The sequence below is a fragment of the Pezoporus occidentalis genome, unplaced genomic scaffold (genome assembly GCF_034315485.1).
Source record: "Pezoporus occidentalis ecotype Australia unplaced genomic scaffold, CSIRO_AGI_Poc_V1 ctg101, whole genome shotgun sequence".
Classification (NCBI taxonomy): domain Eukaryota; kingdom Metazoa; phylum Chordata; class Aves; order Psittaciformes; family Psittacidae; genus Pezoporus; species Pezoporus occidentalis.
Genome location: NW_026912791.1, coordinates 240,640 through 263,669, shown reverse-complemented (window position 1 = coordinate 263,669; position 23,030 = coordinate 240,640). Strand labels below are relative to the sequence as shown.

Genomic DNA, 23,030 nt, shown 5'->3' with positions numbered 1-23,030 from the left:
TAGGTTTTTTTCTGCATGGCAGCCCAGGCCAAGCTGTGGTTTCATTGCATGATGCAACTTCACCTTTTTTGGTTGTCAATGGGATTAATGATAATCTATTCTTGTATTGCCTGTGCATGCCAATGTGCTTACCATAATGGTGTATACACTGAATGCAGTCTAGAGCATTAAGTGCATGAAATGGAATTTTAAAAAGCCATAAAATTAGAAAGTTTGAGCAAATGTAAAGTATGCTTAGCATTTTATAGAATGAATAGGGCATATGTATCAGGCCTATATATTTAAAATTTACAGAGTATTACAGTAGTTTATTGTCCAGATAGACAATTGCAGTGTGGTCAAGATGTGGGAAAGAGTGTACTAATTATTCTGTTGTGACAATGGCTGAACGATGCCAGTAGTGTTCATAAAGATAAGCCTTTCCCTTCTGCCAACTTTGGCAGCTGGTGGTAGTGAAAAGTTTACACATAACCATTTAATAAAAGTCAAAATTTGTGAAGAATTTTGAAATGCGACAGCTTTTTTATGATATTAAATTAAATAGTCTGCAAAATTATTTAAAATGCATTGATTTGCAAAACAAAATGAAATTTCATATGAAGAATTCTAACGCTGCGCTAGATTTCTTTTATAAATGACACTGTGACCATCCTAAGCAACCTGTTATTTACATGTTCTTAAATGTATTGAAATAAATCTTTCATTGCCACATTAGAAGATATGATTAAATTCTAATCCTATAGTTATCCTGATGAAATGGCACTTTGGAAAGTGAGTTGAAACACTGTATCCGATCCGAACACAATTTTATAGTGCTGTTGATGAGTGCGAATGTTGAGTGTATGTGTTCAGATGTTACATTTCATGCTTTTGGGGGGTTAAAAATTTATTTACAGATTGCAAATTAATACATACATATATATATATAAAGCCAAGAGATGCTCTTACTGTATATTATTAAGCAGGTAACTGAAAATGTGCGCTATATTCAAAAGTATAAAGCAAGTAATTTCTATAACTGTTGTCATGCCACTCACATGCTAATACGGTGCTGCCTTGAGAATGTTGGTTTTTTTTTCATGTTATTCTTATATTCCACATAATGACAGTTAATTTTTTTTTTTTCCTTATAAAGTAAAAATCTTTTAGGGACTGTAAAACTGATCAGATGTCTACCTATATGATAACATGAAGTCATTCCTTCTGAAATCAGTGCAAAATGGATTACTTCAGCAGTCCTTTTGACTGTCCAGTTGCTCAGTGTGTAAGATAACTTACACACCCATTTTTATATGCACAGCGTCCAGTATAAAAATGTGTTTGATGATACAATGCAACCCATGTTGAGATGGTGTTAGAAAAAAAGGCCACGATATATTAATTTTTAACATCATTATAATCCTTTCCTTACGTTGATGTAAAGTAGTTTGATATCAGGCTTGGATAATTTGAGCAACTGTTGCAGGTGTTGGCAATACCTTATTCCATTTGTTAATGGATATGAAGTGACTGCTCAAAAAGAAAGGCATAGTGTCAGTAATCTGCTGAAAGGGCTTTGTCTTTCCCATTTAGAAAAGCCACTGTGATTGAGACTGTCACTCAGGCTCCAGGCTAGTTTTCTTGTCTGAAAAGTTGAACTAGGAAAGAGTCGAAGTATTTCTTTAATTTCTTCTTTGTCCGTTTAAACTGTTTCTGTTCTTCTGCAAAGTAAATGTGGTTATACAGTGAGTCTTTCATAGTGTCAGCATTTTGCCTTGAGAATATGGTAATTTGTCATTAAGACAGTCCTGGTAAATAATCAGGCCCCACAGCTGGAGCAGCTGTCACATGAAAATTTCTAAGTAGGGAAATTACTAGATTGGAGTTATATGCATGTGGAAAGTAAGCTGAACCAGAGGAGTATATGGGTAGAGAAATGTGTACGTTTGCTTTCTTACTTTAAAAAGGTAGGTGCTATAAGGACTTTCCAGGAGTCCCAAGAAAGAAAAAGGGAAACTGATAGAAAAGACTGTCGTGTTTATAGATACTGGGAGTGAGTGTTACCTGGATCATGCTTGTAGTTGATTTAACATGGAGGAATTCAAACACATATACTGTGATGCTCAGCACATAGTCAAACATCTCAGATGGTTACTCTTGGTAGTTGCAAGAGGTTTTTTACTTCAACTCGCTTTTCCTATTATTCCTACTAAAGTGGAACAAGTTTAAAAATAAGGCTTGTGATAATTTACAGGGAGCTAGATGCGTAATAGTTTGGATTGGGTGTAGTTGAGTTGCATGACCTATGCACCCTAAATGCATCTTGCATATTTAACGACTTAAGTGCTTGAAAGGGCCCTTAAGCTGATGGGATACATGGTGCTATAATGTCCTCATGAGGAATAAGAGAGAATCTGATAAAAGTTTGCTCAGGACTAATATATTTCCTATTTTTATGCAGATTGTTTGAAGGAGTGAAAGTACATGGTTCATGTTTACAGTTATGCTTTCATTGGAAATATGAAACAATATATATTAGGATTGCTTTAGAATTGCCATCAACACGATATGGATAGCTTTTTATGGTTAACAACAGATTTGGATGCATGCACTAAAAAAGCCTGATGAAAAAAGCTGATCCAGTAATGTAATGTCAAGTTTCTACCCCTTTGCAGTACTTCTGGCTTTTATTGCTCAGTTATCTACTGACATTAAAGTCAAATAATAAACTAGTTTATTACTACTCAGTAAAAACTAGGTAGTAGCCAGATATTTTCATTAAAGTATTGCAGGAGGGAATTCCAGAAAAAACAGTCAGCTGAATGAAATGGAAATATTTTAACACTCCAATTTATCTTGTGTTTATGAAATTTTCAGTTAGGGTAGTTGAATTTAGACTAGATTTCACAGGGCAAGATTAGGTTTTTAATTACAGCATGTAAGAAAGCAAGATACATATGGAAAAAATACTCAAATTCACCTGGAGGAATTTGTTATGCATATCAAGCAGAATATTAGACCTCAACTTTAGGATGATATGCAAAAGAAAAATTATTAATAATCTTAATTCAGAGTCAAATAGGACTCATTTTTTAAGACCGTATGTGTTTTTTTCAGAGTGCAGTCATATGAGGGAAATTTTTAAAAGTATCAAGAGAAGGACAATAAAATGCTGAGATGAAGGACTAGTTGGAGTTGGCAACTGACTATAATGGTGGGCTGTTGAAAACTGAGGAAAGAGGATAGCAAATGTGAAAAAAACACCTTAGGTGTTTTTAAAAGAGAGTAGCTGCAAAATAGAATCACATAAAATCAAGCAAGAAGGAATCTCAGGAAGCCACTCTTCATTCTTCTGCAAGGTAAGAGTGGCCATACATAAATTTGTTCAGACACTTACCTAGCATCAATGGTTTGTAGGTCCTTTCCTACAGAAGGAGGAGTGCCATGTGTGTCAATTGTTCTGCTGACATACACAAATGCAAAGACTATAAGCGGTCCATACCTCTTATACTTAAAAGCATTTACCACTGTTTTAAAAATCTGAGGTTTGGCATTCTCCGTAAAGAACCTATTCCAGTGTTTAACTATATTGTAATTTAGGAAGTTTTATTTTTCTGGTATACTCCTCACTAACTTGATCCATTTCATTTTCTCAATTCAGTGTCAACATGGGAAAGGTATTAAGTATTCTTTTTCAGAATCATATGACATGTTTGCATTTTCATGTCACCAATTATTGTGTTATCTAGAGTAAACAGAACAATTTATTACTCCTTGATACAATTTGATAAAGAATATTCAAGAGCAATTATATTAAATAATGACTAAATAAATAAGAAAATAAAAAACTAAATAAGAACTAATAAAAGGTGTCATTATGAAGTGATACATGCAAGAGTGTCAACTTTAGTAAACAGGGTATGCAGTTTAACAGAATCTTTCTGTAATGCAGTCAGCATACTAGATACAACTGAGGTGCCTTATTAAATATTGTTAAAAATGTAATATGTTGGTTGAAACTGTATACTGGTGTTTCTTTCTTTAATATGATAATAGTTGCACACACAACCCTTTGATTAAAAGTATGATCTCTGGCTTTGTTGCTCTACCATTCTCTTAGAATTGACTTGTCATCATGGTGATTGTTTTTTTCAAGGTAATGGGGTACTCTTTACAGTTGCCAGTGTTCTCAGTTTATGGTAAGCAATTAGCAAATCTTATGCAAAATAAAATAAAATTTTCTTCCTACTTACCTATGTGGTTCTCATTAAACCTTTTCAAATGCAGTTATCAAAGTAGGATGATAATCTTAATGGTGTATTTTGAAAAAAAGTGCATGCTCTGTCTTCTGTACAGTACTGAAAGAACTTAGACTTATGGAGATGAACTCTGGGCCATTAACTTATGCCTGTTGTAACATTAAATTCCTGGTCGTTTAGCAGTTCCGCAGGAATCCTCCTTTAGCTTTTGTTTGTGGTATCAGTAATTAGAGAAGACATGCTGCAAGCAATAGTGAACATACATACACCCTGATGAAATTAAGAAATATGCTATTTTCAGTATAAGCAATTTTAATGTGTGTATTTTCTGCATATTCCAGCAATTCAATATAAAAATGTAAGTAAAAGTTTATTTTTATCATACTTGTGTACCATTTTATGTTTGGGCTGAACTATGATGTACTTAAAATTCATGAAAAACTTGAAAATGAAAAGAAACCTGACAACATTATACTGATTTTTACCAAGTTGTATTAGATAAAATTAGTTATTTAGATAAAATAAGTACTAATGATATTACCTGACTGTCACTTGGTATGTTGTCAGTTGAAAATAGCTCTGTAAAAGTTTGTAGAGTTATGCCAGGCAAAATATTATGCTTTTGAGATGGGCATCCGTAAAGTATGCCTTTCTTCTGCAGTTGTACCAACTTAATTTGGCTCTTAATTTCATACATGGATATCACAGAAACTAAAATTAAGAGTCTCTCTTTCTCACTGGAAGACATTCTCTATCTCACTTTCTAAACTGAATTAATTTTGCACTAAAAACTGTCAAGTCACATCACTTAAATGTATCTTTAAATTTAAAATAAGTTAACATTCAAAGAAAACGAAAAACCCACCAGAAAACAACAACTAAAACCATCAAATTTTTGTATGCCTGTTCTTTTGCACATGATCTAGAAATGTGAATTAATCATAAGGAAACCCAGTATCTCTACTATATGATACTGTTGCAATGTTGTAATGATTAATCTGGTTTTGTTGTTGTTTAGTTCTTCTGACAGTGGTTTCTTTTTATTGAAGGAGTCTGAGAAACCTGTTAATTTTACCCCAAATTAGTCTAAAGTTGTAGAAAGCATCTGTAGAACAGATGAGTCATGGTGCATTTTTTAGTTAGGTTAGAAATAGAAGGGTAATAATCTAATACCTGCTTATGATCTGTCAGAGTCTGAAGGATAGCAGATGATGTTGTGATAGAAATTAGGAAAGGGAAATAAGGACAGGCACTTGCATTGTTCCTGCTTTTTTTCTGAAAAGCAGTACCTATGAGGTGCTTGCAATTTATAAGATCTAGATTAAGCAATAGTCTAGGAAATCTTGGAAGATAGCTTAATTTCATGTTATTTGGCAGTTCTGTCTTTTATTTTGATCAGTTTTATATTTTCTTTATTTACTTTAAAATTGAACAAAGAGAATATTGATAATGTATTTCAAAGATAGGTTCGTGTGTATGAGCCTAAGACCAGCAAAGCATTTTCAAAAGCAATGTGAATAAGAAAGTTGCATGTTGAAATGAAGAAGGGAGGCCATTCCATATGTACACAAGGCAGGCATGGAGATGGAAACAAAAGACAGTAAGATAGAGTAATCCGAAACAAATTCATCGCATACTGAAGTTGGGAAGTTTTTGTGACTGGAAAGGCAGATACAGTTTAATTCATTAAGCAAAAGAGAGTCAGAATAGAGAATTAAAAAAGGGTATTTATCAAAATCCTAAGGAATTATGCAGGAATATATATCTGATGCCTTTCTTCAGGAAAAGGAGGATAAACTAATAGGCAATATGGATTCCAGGGAGGAGGAAGGTACAATAAAAAAAGGTGAGAGACAGACAAGAAGGCATGGACAGCATCTTATCTATTAGTATGAAAGAACTTGTGTTGGGAGCAGAAAATTCTTTGTGTGTGTATGTGTTGGTGTGTAGGAGAAAGGGTTAGTTAAGGATTTAGACATAGGAGGTTGAGTGGTCAAAAAGGATTTAAGTCTATCTTTATCTGTGACAAGATAAAAAGATTCAGGAAATACAACATCCTCTTTGGCTATTGGCTCATAACTATCTGCAAAACTGAGTGAGAAAAGGATTGTTCCTCCTTCACTCACTAGCTCCAAGTGCACAAAATCTCAGAAAATATCTAACTCCCATGCAGTTGTGTGGATCCAGAAATTTAGGACTGTGATGGCAGATTGCAGTGTACTTCTACTATTGGCAAAGTGGGTCTTCCTCTTGACTTCAGTAAAGCACTGTTCTGATCCAGCTAGCTGCACTTCCTGTTTTTTGAAGGAAACCAACTTTTCCTGCATGTCCTTCAGTGCTGGCTGAAAATGCTAGTTACAAAACTTCCCTTGTGGTGAACCATTTAACGTTAGGGGAGGGTGAAGTAATTTAGAAGGCATTTGCCATCAAAAAATTAATGAGCTTATTAATGTTATGACATGGAGGCCTTCTAAATTGAGTTAATTGCCAAGGCCTCTTCCATTTTGAAGATCACTACACATAGTGCAAGAAAATACTTTTTGTTTTCATATTGTGGGGCTAGCTTGGTTAGTAAATGAAAGGCAGTTGAAATAGGAAAAATAATGTTATGCCTTGTCATTCTCTGAGTTGTTTGACACCTTTGATTCTTACTTAGTCTTGCTGATTTTTTTTTTGATAACAGTGTTTGTTTCATGATGTTGACACTTGATAGGCCTCCATGTTTATAATTTTGCTGTATGTTCATGCCTGTTTCAGTAAAGAAGATTTTAATTGCTTATGCCCTTCTAAACTGTACATCTAAACTATAGTTAAAGAAACAGAAAGTATTCTGCATTGAATAAACATTGCTTTTACTAAATGATACATCTGGCTTTTCCCTTAGTTTTACTTTAGTACTATATCACTTAGACACAATTAAAAAGCCTAACAATAACCCCCCCTTTTTTTTTGTTGTATGTGTATTAAAGGAGTATTGATGGACAGTGTCGTATCAAATTTGTGTCAAACTTGTTTTTTACTCTAAACTTTTTAAAATTGGGTTTGATCTATAAATAAACTTGAGGGAATTCAGTATTACAGAAAAGCTCGTATTAAACAAAATAGTTTGGAAAAAAATAAAAAGACCACACAGTTTTATGAACAAAGAATATTGATACATATCAACTGCATACAAACATAGTTCAAAATTGAGAAGTGAATAGAGTGTTTTCTGATTATGAGGTACTAAAGAGCTTCTAAATATTGAGTGGATTCATTTATTCATTGGTGTTTATATTTTAGAACCTTCTACTCATATTTCTATGCATAATTAGAATTTTATTTTAAAATTCATTCTTATCAATGGACATTCCATCTGATAGAAAATGCACATTTTAGTGGTTTTCATATAATGCACTATTGTGCAATCTAAAAACTATTATGAGCAAAGGAAATGAAAAACTTCTGATCAGTTTGTCTCAGACACATTAATTTTGAAACAATTTTAAATTTGAGTTAATATTAAGAATTCAAATGTATTTTATCTAATTTCAATAGTAGATTTAGCTTTTACTCCACCATTCAGAAGACAAATATGCTTCTTTCCAAAAATTAGAGTTATAAATTAGGAAAATACTCTGAATTTCTGAAAGTTTCAATAATTTCTTAAAGATCTCAAAATGTAGCAGCAGTGGTACGATATTAACATCAGTACTTTCCTGAAGTTACACTAGAGGTAATTTTCTTTTGTGGCAGTTCATGAATACTTTACACAGAACTTCAAAACGCTTGGCAAGAAGTAACTAAAATAATATGTCTTAAAATTAGCCTTTTACATTTTGGTATATAATTATGCATAGGTAAAAATTGGCATCCATCTTAGCCCTTGCAGGCCCTGCCATTAAAAAGAAAAAAGAAAAAGGGCAGAAACATTAAGAGCAGATTGTCATGACATGTGCCAGAAGTACAGGACTCCACTTCCTTACACAGAAAGAAGAACTGTAAATTGCATATTCAAGTTATTTCAAGAATGAAATGGGTGTGCACAGCCTTTCCCGTTATTGTGGGGAGCATTTTATGTAAAATCATCCAGATAGACATCACTATGATTGCAAAGCTGCCCTAAAGTCTGAACGAATGTAGAATTTTGTCTCCTGCGTGGTCATAATGACAGTGATTTCCCTGTGGCACAGATTGATATGTGATGCCAAGGCTTTAATCTGAAAGTGGAAATGGACTTTACAGCTCCTGTCAAGAGGTGAAATGATAAAGGAAAAAACATTCAAGATGTTTTCAACTCTGTTGCAATTTCAGAATCCTGGAAATATTCAATGAAGGCTTCGTCTTTGGAAAGTTTCATATTAATATACTCATAGAAATAAGTAATTTCAGAAAACATTAAAATGCAAACTATTTTTTGCCCATTCATTTTATGACTATTCGAAGAATAATCCTAGTAAAACCATTTCAAAGGCATTAAAAGCATTTCAAATGAACCAGATATAAGTAAGAATAATAAATACACAAAATAAACTTGTGACGAAAATTGTTATTTAAGCAGCAGGAAATTCTTTTGAATTAAGCAACAAGGGGTTTGTTCTTTTGTAAAGCTGTAGTGAAAGTGTCATATAAAGAGTTGTCTTCAGTGTTGATTTCAAAAAAGATTTAAGTATCCTGGGAACACCTTGTCAAATTTTTTCCCCATCTGTGTAAAGTTAAACTGGAGTAATTTTGTTATTTCTCTTGTAGTTGCTCTTGCTCGCTGATCTAGTTTGTGCCTATGATACCTGTGTAACTGGGCTTTATAGCTACTAGCATTGCTATATAAATGTTGTAATAATAAACAGAACGAATAAATAGAAGTAATGGGAAACTGAAATGAATCGTAGTTTTTAAAGAACAGGAGAGTGAAGAAGAGAATTAAGAGAGTGCAGTCCATGCCTGAAAAATCAGATATGGTTCTGTCTTTACTACAGAGTAGCCTATGTCCGCTGTTACTTCTCCAGATGTTACTTTTATATTAAACTGTAGTACAGTTTAATAAAAATGCAGCAAATTATTAACTTTGTAAATTGTAAGCTTAAACCACAACACCTGATATAAATGTTGACCTGAAGAAAACTGTCAGTCTCCCATACCTTGCATGTGTAGCCCTGCCACTGTTTGTAGCATTTTATGTAATTTTATTACATAACATAGATGGCAGGGCAAAGGGGAGTTATAGTCCTTGATAGATTATCAGCACAATATCTCTACATTATGTTAAATAAATTTGGTGCTATGAGTTTTACTTTTCAAAACTCAAGAAGTCATGACTACAGTGGCTGGTTTTAATTTTTGTGTAGCAAATTAAAAATGATCTTTCAAAGTACAGATAAACATTATAAAATTGTAGAGTCATTTAGGTTGGAAAAGACCTTTAAAATGGTCGACGTCAACCATTCCCTGGGACGCCTGTTCCAATGCTTGACCACTCTCTAACTGAAGAAATTTTTCGTAATATCCAGTCTAAACTTCTCCTGGCAAGTTCTTGGGGCTATTTCTTCTTGTCCTATCACCTGTTACTCGGGAGACCGACCTACCTTGCTACAACCTCATTTCAGGTAGTGCAGAGAGTGATAAGGTCTCCCCTGAGCCTCTTTTTCTGCAGACCAAAGTCCAGTTCCCTCAGCTGCTCCTTGTGAGACTTTTTCTCCAGACACTTGCTTCGTTGCCCTTCTTTGGACTTGCTCAGTGTCTCTCTTGTAGTGAGGGGCCCAAAACTGAACATAGCATTCGAGCTGATGTCTCACCAGTGCTGAGTACATGTGGACAATCACTTCCCTAGTCCTCTGTGCCACAGTATTTCTATTGGAAACTAGGATGCTATTTGCCTTCTTGACCACCTAGGCACACTGCTGGCTCATATTTAGACATTGTCATCCAATACTCCCAGCTCCTTTTCAGCCACGCAGCTTTCCAGCCACTCTTCCCCAATCTTGGAGCATTGCATGGGGTTGTGGCTAAAGTGCGGGACCTGGCACTTTGCCTTGTTGAACCTCATGCAATTAGCCTGAACCAGCCTGTCCAGATCCCTCTGCAGAGCTTCCTACCCTCCAACAGATCAGCACTCCCACCCAGCTTGGTGTTGTCTGCAAACTTACTCGATTCCCTCATCCAGATCATTGTTAAAGGTATTAAACAGAACCGGCCACACTGCTGTGCCCAGGGGAACACCACTTTGGGCTGTTGGCCATCCAGCCAGGTTTTTTGACACAGTAAGAGCACACTTGTCTAGGCCATGAGCAGCCAGTTTCTTCAGGACAATGCTGTGGCCGTGTCAAAGCCTTCACTAAAGTCTAGGTAGACAACAGCCACAGCTTTTCCCTCATCCACTAAGTGGATCACCTTATCATAGAAGGAGATCAGATTAGTCAAATAGAACCTGCCTTTCATAATCTCATGCTGACTGGGCCTGATAACCTGGTTGATCTGTATGTGCCATGTGATTGCACTCAAGATTATCTGCTCCATAACCTTCCCAGCACTGAGGTTAGACTAACAGATCATAGTTCCCTGGATTCTTCTTCTGGCCCTTTTTGTAGATGGGAGTCGCATTTGCTAACTTCTAGTCAACTGGAACCTCCCTGTTTAGCCAGGACTGCAGATAAATGGTTGAAAGTGGCTCAGTGAGCACTTCCACCAGCTCTATCAGTACCTAGGTGGATTGTATTTGGTCCTATAGGCTTGTACGTGTCTTGCCCTGCAAAGAAGGACCTGGGGGTGTGGTTGATGAGAAACATGATCCGGCTTCAGTGTGCACTCACAGCCCAGAAAGCCAACCGTATCCTGGGCTGCATCAAAAGGAGCGTGACCAGCAGGTCGAAGGAAGTGATCCTGCCCCTCTACTCTGCTCTTGTGAGACCTCACCTGGAGTATTGTGTGCAGTTCTGGTGTCCCAAATGTAAAAAAGACATGGAGCTTTTGGAGCAAGTCCAGGGGAGGCCACAAGGATGATCAGCAGGCTGGAGCACCTCCTGTGTGAAGACAGGCTGAGAAAGTTGGGGCTGTTCAGCCTGGAGAAGAGAAGGCTGCGTGGAGACCTCATAGCAGCCTTCCAGTATCTGAAGGGGGCCTATAGGGATGCTGGGGAGGGACTTTTCATTAGGGACTGTAGTAGGACAAGGGGTAACAGGTTCAAACTTCAACAGGGGAAGTTCAGGTTAGATATAAGGAAGGCGTTCTTTACTGTGAGGGTGGTGAGGTACTGGAATGGGTTGCGCAAGGAAATTCTGGATGCTTTGTCTTTGGCGGTGTTCAAGGTCAGGCTGGATGGAGTCTTGGGTGAGATGGTTTAGTGTGAGGTGTCCCTGCCGATGTCAGGGAGGTTGGAACTAGTTGATCTTAAGGTCCTTTTCAACCCTAAGTATTCTATGATTCTATGATTCTAAGAGGTGTAGCAGGTCACTGACCATTTGCCCTTGGATTATGGGAGCTTCATTCTGCTCCCTGTCCCTGTCTTTCAGTTGAGGGGGCAGGGGACCCTGAGAACAACTGGTCTTACTATTAAAGACTGAGTCTTAAACTATTAAATACCTTAGCCTTTTCCTCAGTCTTCATAGATGTTTCCTCCTGCCTCCAAAAAAGAATTCTCCTTTAGCCCTCCTTTTGTTGCTAATTTATTTATAGCAACCTTTTTTATTGTCTTTTACAGCAGTAGCCAGATTAAGTTCTAGTTGGGTTTTGGTGCTTCTAGTTGCCTGACCCTTCTTCCAAAGGTCATAAACTCCTTTTTTCTCCTGAGTTCCAGCCAAACCTCTCATTTCAGCCAGTCTAGTCTTCCTCCCAGCTGGCTCACCTTTTGGCACAAGTCTCCTGTGACTTCTTGTTCCTTCTTTAAGAATGTCCCGCCTTCCTGAATTTCTTTGTCCTTCAGGACTACCTCCTGAGGAAGGGGCTCTGTCAACCAGTCTCCTAAACAGGCTAAACTCTGCTCTCTGGAAGTCCTTCTCTTGTTGACAAACAACAGGTCTAGCTGGGAACCTTCCCTAGTTGCCTTCCTCACCAGCTGTCAGGAAGTTTTCTTCCACACATTTCAGGAACCTCCTAGATTGTTTCTTCTCTGCTCTATTGTATTTCCAGGGGATATCTGCTAAGTCCCCCATGAGAACAAGGGCTAGCTTTGCTCAGCTGCTTACAGAATATTTTGTTTGCCTCTTTGTCCTAATGTGATCATTAAGCACAACTAGAGCTCTGCAATGAATGACTATAAACTCTTCAGAAGGGATAGGCAATGAAGAAAAGGTGGTGGGGTAGCCCAGTATGCTAGGGAGTGTTTTAATTGTCTAGAGCTTAATGATGGTGATGATAGAGTTGAATGTTTATGGGTAAGAATCAGGGGATAGGCAGATGTCACAGTGGGAGTCTTCACCACAGGGACTACCCAACCAGGACAAAGAGGCAACAAACAGGAGCTAGAAGCCATTGGGCAGTAGGAAAACTATGATATAGCTGTCATTTCAGAAACATGGTGGGATGAATAAATAATAATTTCTTTAGCCTCAGTGACATGCTTTTCTGCCAAAATAATCATTTAAAATAATATGGAAAGGACATAGTGTTTGTCTTTGAAATTGATAACTAAGAAATGGAGAGATATCTGAAATGAAGGATGCTTTAGGGGTATGATCAGCAGAAGTTCTGGTATTAAGTAAACAAAAGTCTAAATCAGGATTGTGGTCTACTGTGCTAAGTGTTTTGCAAACAAGATGAAGATTTATTATGTATTAACTAATTTACCATATTTTTAGGCTTTGTAAAGGACAATGGTACAAAAGTACAGTTGTTAGCTACAACTTTTACTAACCTTATCTAACAATCATGACAAACACCACAGAAAGGAAGGTAATGAAGCGCTCTCTAGCCTAGTTAGAAATCTGTGCAGTTTCATTAGCTGCAGTGAATTTCTTCTCCTTTTACAGAAACCTAACCTGGAATTACGTGTCCAAGTCTCTGTACTGGTGCAGGGTTGTTCCTTCTGCTTCTGCTTTACTTCTTGTGATTTCTGTTGGTAGGGTGCATAGTGACTCAGTGTGTAGCCTACCTTATTTTGACAAAATTCTTTTCTCTCAATAATGCCATACAGAAAATGGTCCTGTTGTGGTTTTAGACTACATCCACTGTTTTTATAGCTAAAGCTGTATTTGTAAAGTATGAGGTGCTGTCTGCCGTCCTCATGTGCTAACATATGCTTCTCTTCCCTTCTGCCTGTTTTGGTGAAATTTTATTTGAACTATAGCAGAAATGTTTCATAACTTCAATGTCTTTGCAAATAGTTTTTTAAAAATCATTTAAATATAATTTCCTATAGCACTGAAGCTTCTTAAAAGATAAAGCTATTGTACATCAAGGAGAATTTTGCTGTATACATTCATGCATCTAAAGGCAGGAAAGGGCATGCTGTACTTACCTTGTTTGACCTGTAATGTATACAAGGAATGGAAAATTTGGCTGCATGTGTAATGACCTGGTAGCCAGGTAATTTCCCTTATGCCTTAAATTAGGTAACCAACATTCATAATGCATAGAATCTTGCTTGTTGAGCAGTCTAGCATTATATTTTTCAGAGCTACCACTATACTAACTGGTATGATGCTCACATTGAGTGATTTATTTGACCTGAGAAGCCAAAAAAATTTCTTTCCTCAAAGGATGTTTTCTGGGGCTCCAAATGATCTAGGTTCTAGTTTTTCACTTTATTACAGTCATGATTAATACATGATCATTTGCAATATATGTATCTGTATATATGTATATATGGTGGGACATTATGTATATATAGTATATGCATCAGCATATATTGGAACATGGTTTTCACTTTGGTCTGTGATTTCAACATTGTTCTGTGGCTTCATCAACCTACTTTAGAGACCTCACAAATAAATCACTAATCATACTCATGAAAGTTATCTCTTTTCTTAGATAAAAGTATATTTATAAAGTACCAGTTTGTATAGAGTATGCTTTGGACATGTCCCACCGTTAAATAAAGCATAATATAATAAGCTAGAATTTGCAATGGCTGCCTGACATACACAAAGGTATTTTAATTAATCTGCATGCAGAAATTAACCCTTAGAGTACTGCTTCAAATACCTCAATTTATTTTGTTATTTAATTTTACCAGTGGGCTATGCTGCTTTCCTACTCAGTTCATAGTATTGTGAATAAAGTATAATAAATAGCCATACACAAAAAAGAAGTGAGAAAAAGGAGAAAAAAAACCCACCCAAAACCAACTTCTTATAAACAAGGGATCCTACAAGACTAAATACCACAGGTTGCTAATGGGTAATGTATTCCTCAGCAACTACTTTTTTTAAGGTGTTGTATTATGACATGAATTAAAACCATGTAATGTTTAGCTGAGGCTTGTTAGGTTTCCTCCTAAAGTATCATAGGTATGTCTCCTGTAGAAAGAAGTCAGTTCTTTAAGGGTTAATGAGAGGTTAAGGAATCCTGAGGTATTATCCCGCTTGTCCTTTCTTAAAGGTACCTGCATGTTAATCCTCCGATATTACCCAAACAGGTGAATATAAAGACTGTATGAATGACTAACAGAATGAATGAAATAATTCATTTGAAATGCTTGCTTGTATCTTGTAAAAGACTGGAAAACAGAAATGTGATTTCTGAATCAAGGTCTTTAATGAAATGCAGAAAAATCTCACGAGAGTAGGAGCTTGTATATTGACAATTTACTCTGGTTTCTTTTTCTTTCAAATAGTCCAATAGAATCCTGCCAGAATTTCTACAAAGATTTCACATTACAGATCGACATGGCTTTCAATGTGTTCTTCCTACTCTACTTCGGCTTGCGTGTAAGTAGTATGTCTTTGATGTCATGAGTCAGGGAGTGAATATAGCTGTTAGATGGGAGTATTTCAAAACAGCCTAGCTTTACAATGGCTGGACAAAATTAAGCTGATTTCTAAAATGCATGAGCGAAGAATTTGCTTGAGGGCATTTAGGTAATAGTAATGAGCATCTAAGGTCACTAAGGAGACCAACAGTTTATAAGCTAAGCTGTCTGTTCCAGAATATTCTTGTGTGGCAGAAAGGGGAAACTATTATAATTCAGTGATGTTGAAGCTAGTTTCAGTGCTCTCGATAGAGTGTTAACTACCTCAGCAAGCCTAGTGAATACTCGATCTATTCCTCTACTGCTAGATATGTCTTTGACAGTTGAAGGTTGAGATAACAGCTGGTAGAGCTGCTGTATTCAGTTTTATGCACATCTGCTTTCCCAGACTGGTAATGAATGTTTTGAGGAACTTGAAATACTAGCCAATATACTAAAGTGTTTATCACTGAAATGAACACTTTCTGAAAATTAAGTAATGATGGTTTAGGATCTAAAAGTTGGGACACCTGAAAAAGGTAGGCATTGTTAAAAGTTTGGGCCAGTAATGCTTGGAGTTCAAGCTGTTGGGTTTGGGGAATTTTATTTGTTTGTGGTTGTTTTGTTGTTGTTTTATTAAAAAAAAATAAAAAAAATTGAAAACTAAAAAAATCCTGAAACATAACAGGACTAGCAGGAAAACCTCATTTGAGCAGAAAGTCTGCCACAGTGGTCTTTAAATTTGGTACAGGTACTGCCTCCTGAATTTTGTCCATTTTGTTCCTGAATCATAGGAGCTTCTATGTCACAATGATAGTTGAGTTCCTCCTATTTCACTTCCAACCAATTTAACCATCCTTTTCTGATGATCCAATGAGGAATTTTGTTGCAAATCTAGGTTATTTCATTACCTAGTCTAGATGCAGTCTTTGGCTAAATAGATAAATTCCCTCAGTATTTGCGCTACTATGTACACATTCTAAGCTGTATTTTAGAAGCATACAGTGTAATAGACCCTTATGCTTAAGGATCTGTGGGGCTTTTGTAGTGTCCACTAGGCCTGCAATATAGGTTAACTTTTTGGCATCACAGGTTCAATGCATAGTACTTGTGAATTTCCAAGTACCCTTATTTTAGAAGTATCCAAATGCTCTGGAAATTTTGTGCTAGTGATAAGGTTGTATGTTCTTACCAAGAGAGTTAAAATTACATGCTGGCCACACTTACTCAAGGCAGTAACTTAGGCTACATTATCAAGAAGCAAAGCACAATAAGAGAATATGCAGGGAGTGGATGCTAATACTGTGATGTCCACTCTGCATGTTTTTTGGAAGGGGGAGAGACTTATGTAAAGTCCACTTGGGTCCTGTGGACTGAACTCACTTTACCAGTTACAGTAGGTGAGATGCACTGCCGGAACCCCTTTTTCAGTTTTAGGTTCAACCAAAACAAATCTTTGTGTTACCCAAAACCACTTTGTGATGCAAACTGAAGTGTGGTAAGTGGAGATGATAAGGATTCATTTCAGATTAGTACTCCTTATCTAAGTTAAAGTGCTAATATACATGTAACTTTAGTTCTTCAAGAGTTCTGCTGAAACAAACAGGATTTCATAAGGAAAAGTTGGTACTTTTGGAGTAAGTAAATATACCAAAAAAAAAGGTACTTTTTTTGAATAACTGGATCAATAATGAATTTGCTAGATATATAATAAGCATCCATAGCTTTAGCTATTTTACATTTTAACTTTTTTTTTTCCTCTGATAAATATCTCCTGTGTGGACTCACTTGCAAAGTAAAGATTTTAAGAAATATTTTGAAATCTCATCTTTCTCCTCCTGCTCTCCCTGAAATGATGTTGCAACTAAAATCATATAAATATTACCTTATTTTCCCTTCTGAAAGATGTCTGTGTTCAAACGTACATATATCCATTTTAAAATCTTTATTGGCTAGTATCCAACTATATGAGAACTCAGAAGTCAAGTCTGCAAGCTGCTGATGAAGAATAAGTCCAAATTGCAGGATTAAGCACATAATCAAGCAATAGGGTCTGGCAGAGATACGGCAAATATAGGAGTAATCGTTATTTGGAAGTGACAGAATTGTACTAGTGCTTCTGGAAGTGCTTCTTCAGGCATTGTGGGATTTATTCTGTAATGAAATGGGCTTTTATTAATTGCTAATTACCTAAATGAGTAACTGTTCAAATACTTCCACAGAAAAGTGTGAGTGGCCTTTACATTCAACATATTTTCATTGTTGAATAACACACTTTAACCTTTTTGAAAGCCTAAAGGTTGTGCCCTATAGAAAGATAAAATGCTGACTAGCACACATATTGCAGGTTATGAATGTATGGATCTGACCTCTTAGAAAGCTTTTAGTTCCAAATATACTAAATTCAACAGAATGGAAACAAAAGCTTCTGGGTGTTTTTCTTCAGTTTTCATGCTGGTAAGTTGGTGCAAAGTAATACAGACTAACAAAAAGTCAGTTAAGTTTTAGCCTTGGGTCTTCACTGAGGCAGATGCTGCTCATGTTGCCTATCTTTTATTTAAGTATGATTTCAACACTCTTGACATCAGTAGATTCCCCCTTCCGATACTATAGTTGGGATTCCAGAAAACTTGGTATGAACATTATCTGTTAAAGTTTTAAACTCATTCTAAGGCTAGGAGATTAAGAGAATATCAGTGTTTGCTTTGGAAGAAAGACAATGGATATTGTCTATAGTTCAAAAAATAAAAACACTGTTTTGAAATATGTTTTAGTTTTGAAATAGTCCAGGGTTTAAAACTTACATGAGTAAAACTGCTCCATTAAATGTCCTCATGATGCACTAGGTTTTTATATTTATTTCTATATTTAAATTTCATAATTACAGAAAGCATATGTTTTACTTATTACTTGCATGTGAATAGTAATTTGACCTTGTTTAAGCACATAGATGAATAGACAAGTTCAAACTATGGTAATCCTTGGCATCTAAATTTCCCAGATTTCATAGGCTGATTTTGTAGTCAGGAGAGAGAAATGACCTTACCCATGGCAAAATTCAAAGGACTACAGTCCTGCTGCAGCCCTGAATTATGCCATATAGCAGTTATCCTGGTGATTACCTCTTGATAGGATGATAATGGGACTGTTTGTAAACTATGATGTATTTAGAAACCAGTGAACAGCAAATATGTGATGAGAGTGTTACCAACATGTTTTGTGTGCCAGAGCAAAGGTGATAGACTTTGAAATATTTTATACTTACCTACCTTTGTAGTATTACTGATACATTGTTATTAAATGTGGAGAAATTTTTTTAAGCATGGCTATTACAACTCATCATATAAATGATCTTCTTACTTAAGTTTTCTGTCTTTGATTTTAATTATAATGTGGTTCTAAGCAATGCACAGTGCAACATCAGTTACTGCACCACTAACCGTTGGCATTTGATATTTTAGAATAAAAAATATTGCCCATACTTGCAGGTACCATGAGCATAATCTGATTCTTTCATCCCTCCCCCTCTTTCTTTTTTTCAGTTCATAGCAGCCAATGACAAGCTATGGTTTTGGCTAGAAGTTAACTCAGTAGTAGATTTCTTCACAGTCCCTCCAGTGTTTGTGTCAGTATATTTGAACAGAAGTTGGCTTGGTAAGTAAAATAGCTTTTCCTTTTAATAGATGTTACAAAAAATACTTAAACTTTGCACGTTTTGATGGAGAATTTCATCTTGTGGCATTGTGTAAGCAGAAGAATGTTGCCAAGTTGTTTTTGCAGTGAATTTCCCATTTCAGCAGATGGCTGGGTTATGTCAAAAAAAAGCACTTATTAAGTCAGTTTTCTTGTTAGTCATTAATATAATCTCCTACACTAAGTGGTGGTGAACTCCAGCTTGGAAATACTGTGTAACATGAGGCTGTTTTTATAAAATGGGGCATTTGATGCAAGTGTCTCAGCTTACAACCTGAACAGGTGATCCAGATTGTTTATTTATTCACTGAACTGGATTGCCATGAATCATTGTCAACAGTGAAATCAACAAATGTTCTTCACATTTGTTAAATTTTAAATCCACTGAAACAAGAAGTTTGGACGATTTGCTCAGACACTTACTGAGCTTAACATTTGTGTATGACTGCTAGGAGTGCATTAGAAAAGAATACGCCACATATAAAAGGGAGTACAAAATTAAGCAGAGAAGACAAAATAAATCAATTAACATGCATAATGTGGCATAGGAAGTATCTTGTACAAATTTTATATTCTTTCCAGTTACTTAAAGTGAAGGTCAAAATTTGGAAGTTTTTATTCAGGGAAAACTTCCTAAAATTAGATAACATATGAAAGCTCACAATTTAACAATTCATTTCTTCAGAAATACAGGCACTCATTGTTCCTGAAAACTGAAGAGAGTGGTCATGCTAAATGTTTGATATGGAAAGAAAAATAAAACAGAAGGTCTTTTATAGTATTACAGTGTTTTCAATTTTGTACATAAGTGCAAAGATGCTAAAATTATTAATGAATCGCTCTTGTACAAAAAGAGCTTAATAGATGTGTAACTATGTTTGAGTTCATACTATATGCATCAGCAGTTAGTAATATGCCAAAGAAGAAAGCAGTAAAACAGCCAAAAAAGATCCCTACACATCCTCATACAATTGCTGTCTTTATCGCATACTTCTGTTGTGTATTTAAAACTAAGTAATACTTTCTGAAGTAGAAAATGTTATATAGTTCCGTATTATGATAGAAAATCAAATAAAAAAAAAGAAGGTATGTAAATAAATAACAAGCTTATGTTTAAAAGACAGTTGATTTTACTATCTATAACTCAATCCCAGATTCTTTGTATTATATGAATTAAAGGGATGTATTTTCACACTTGAATGCATATCAGAGTTTCCTAGAACTTTGAGATCGAAATCATTGGAGATGAAGGATATCTAAGAGCAAGTACTAGAATCACAGGATCCATAGAAAAGCATTCTGAGATGAGAAAATAGCAAAACCACAAAATTTGGGAAATGAGGCAAAGAGATATTTGAGATGAAAAGTGACTGCATAACTGACTGACTCATGGTGATACAGCAGTCTAACAGTACCAACAGGAATAATGAGTTTGCCCATTTAGCAGTTTCTGCTGGATAATTTTACAAGACTTATGTCATTTTGCAGGCGGAGTTAAGCATACTTATATTTATTCATAAGGTTGAAAGGATTTCCATCTCTCTTAATTACACCAATGTCACTTTTTCTTGATTTCTTGTTTATAGTCCCTCTTTATCTGTTTTCTGACTGAGTCATCCTGAGACATTTATCACTGGCTGAGGTGCAGATTTTTTTTTATGTAGTCAGCTTATTTACAATGTTTGAGTTTTGCACCTGATTCCACTGTGTTTATTCCAAAGGGGTTTTCACCTTAGGGAAAATCATCCTTAGTGAAATAATTAAGTAATTAAAAAATGTGAATTACTGGGGTCTCTAACATAGCTAAAATTCAGATCAGCAAGTTATTATTTTCATATACTGTAATGAAAGATTTTTTAAGCAAATACACTGAATTGTATTAATGAAGATTGTCTTTTCCTTTACACCATTTAAAGAGATGGCAAAAATTACTCTGCCTGTGGAGCTCATATATTTTGGACATAATATAGATAATACAGTGGCAGAACTGGGTGAGTGGAGGTGAAAAGAGGGTATTCGGACCACATTTACAGCTTCAGGCTTGATGTCTACTTTTTCTTTGTTGTGGTTTAAGCCCAGAGTGGTTTGGTGCCCAACATGGAGAATGAACGGTTGAGATTATGACAGATCTGACCAGAGTGTGTCTAATTGTATTTGTGATAAGCATTCATTTCAGGTTAATAGTCACTCATCACAATCCTGATTTATTGGCTCTCGAAGCTGTTGCTCTTGATCTCAGTTTCAGCATGTCATACCTTGCTTACAGCAGGTATTTGCTGTGTTAGTGTTTATTGGCTGGGGGCCTTGGTCTAAGGTTCTTGTTTCATTGTACTTTATAGTAGTGACTCGTAGTACAATAGAATTATTAATCATGAAACTGATCCAGCTTGCGTTCCCAGTGTGGTCACCACCTCTATACTTTGGGAGGTATATAATAGAAGTGTCTAGCAATTACACATCTTTTTTCCCCTCCTGGGGTGGTCAACCCATGAGGGAGACATTCCCTTATGTCCTCAGCCCCCCACCAGACCATTTACAGCATCATTTGAGAGTTCTGAAAGTTTTGAATGGCCTTTAGGTGCCCTTGAGACCTGCCTGCTGATTGTGATGGGGATCACCATGTTGGCACACATACAGAGTGTGTTTTATCCACAACCATTTCATCTGATCTCGAAAGTTAAGCAGTCGGGTTTGGTCCTTGTCTAGGGTTAGATGACGATATAGGAGGATCAAGACATTTTCCCTGAGGCTGGACAGTCATGAGTGGCAGGGTGTATAAGATAGTATGGGCAAGTATCTAGGCCAGTGGGCCCCTCCAGTGCTTTGGAACTTCATGACTAAACAAGTGCAAAATCCAGAAAAATTAGTAAAGCACTTAAATGAGGTGTGTTGTTATTCTGGCTGTACTAGAGAGGGACAAATCATGGCAACATGCCTGGGCTTGGCCTATGCTTATAGGGCCTTGTTCAACACTATCCAGCACCTTCAAAAGGAAAAAATTGTCCCTGGATCTGAGGGCAAAGCAAGTCAGCACAGCTACTCCAGCTCCAAGCATAGCAGCTACACCACCCCCAGTGACAAGTACAGCAGCTACCCAAACCCCAACAACAGATACTGCAGACACTCCAACCACAGTGATAATCACTGCAGCTAAACCAAAGGACCAATTCATGCCAATATCAGTTGCCCATGTACGCAAGGGGAAAAGCAAAGACAAGAAAGATGAAGAAACAAGATGAAGAAGCAATGGCAGTGCACTTACTACCCAGGACAGCATCTGATCGGGGTCATCATCACATGAATCAGAGGAAGAAGAAGAGGTGACTTCTCGACCTCAGACTTCAGCCGAGCTATGGAGTATGTGAAAAGATTTTACCCGTCAACCAGGGGAGCACATCATCACCTGGTTGCTTCGATGCTGGGACAATGGGGCCGATGGTCACAAACTTGAAGGTAGAGGAGCCAAGCAGCTGGGATCACTTGCTAGAGAAGGTAGGGAATTGACAAAGCAATTGCAAGAGAGAAAAAGTCCCTCAGCCTTTGGAGGCAGCTCTTGGCAGCTGTGAAAGAAAGGTTTCCATACAAGGACGATGTTATGAGTCGTTTGGCCAAGTGGACTACTATAGAGAAAGGCATCCAGTCTCTGAGAGAATCAGCCATTCTAGAGATGATTGATCACATCAAGCCGAATGCCAGAGATGCACCCATAGATCCAGATGAAGTCAAATGCACACGACCCATGTGGCAGAAATTTACACGGAATGCACCATCATCATATGCCCATTCATTGGCAACAGTAACCTGGAATGACATAGTACCACTAACAGTGGATGAAATGGTTCATAAACTCCGAGAGTTCGAAGACAGTCTCACCCCTTCCATCATCCCAGCTGTGGAAAAACTGTCCCAGGACCTCAAACAATTGAGGGGCGATCTATCTGATCTATCCAACTCCTCAATTTTTCTCCATTCCTTTGGCAGCAGGTTGCAGGTCACAGTTCGCTTTTACTTGGAGTGGCGTCCAGTAGACTTGGAACTGACTGCCCCAGGGGTGGAAACACAGCCCTACCATCTGCCACGAACTGATCCAGACTGCACCGGAACAGGGGCAAGCTCCAGAACACCTGCAGTGCATTGATAACATTATTGTGTGGGGTGATACAGTGGAAGAAGTCTTTGAGAAAGGGAGGAAAACAATCCAAATCCTGCTGAAAGCCGGTTTTGCCATAAAACGGAGTAAG

At 36.7% G+C, this 23,030-nt stretch overlaps 1 protein-coding gene across 37 annotated transcripts in view; it reads left to right on the top strand.

The window, feature by feature from the left end:
- KCNMA1 (potassium calcium-activated channel subfamily M alpha 1) overlaps positions 1-23,030 on the top strand; it is a 485,636-nt gene that overhangs the window by 268,047 nt on the left and 194,559 nt on the right. For all 37 annotated transcript variants that reach the window (XM_062613051.1, XM_062613059.1, XM_062613013.1 and 34 more), the window contains 2 exons: positions 14,983-15,076; positions 18,639-18,750. In XM_062613051.1, the coding sequence (XP_062469035.1) occupies positions 14,983-15,076; positions 18,639-18,750 (206 nt within the window). The remainder of the gene's footprint in view (positions 1-14,982; positions 15,077-18,638; positions 18,751-23,030) is intronic.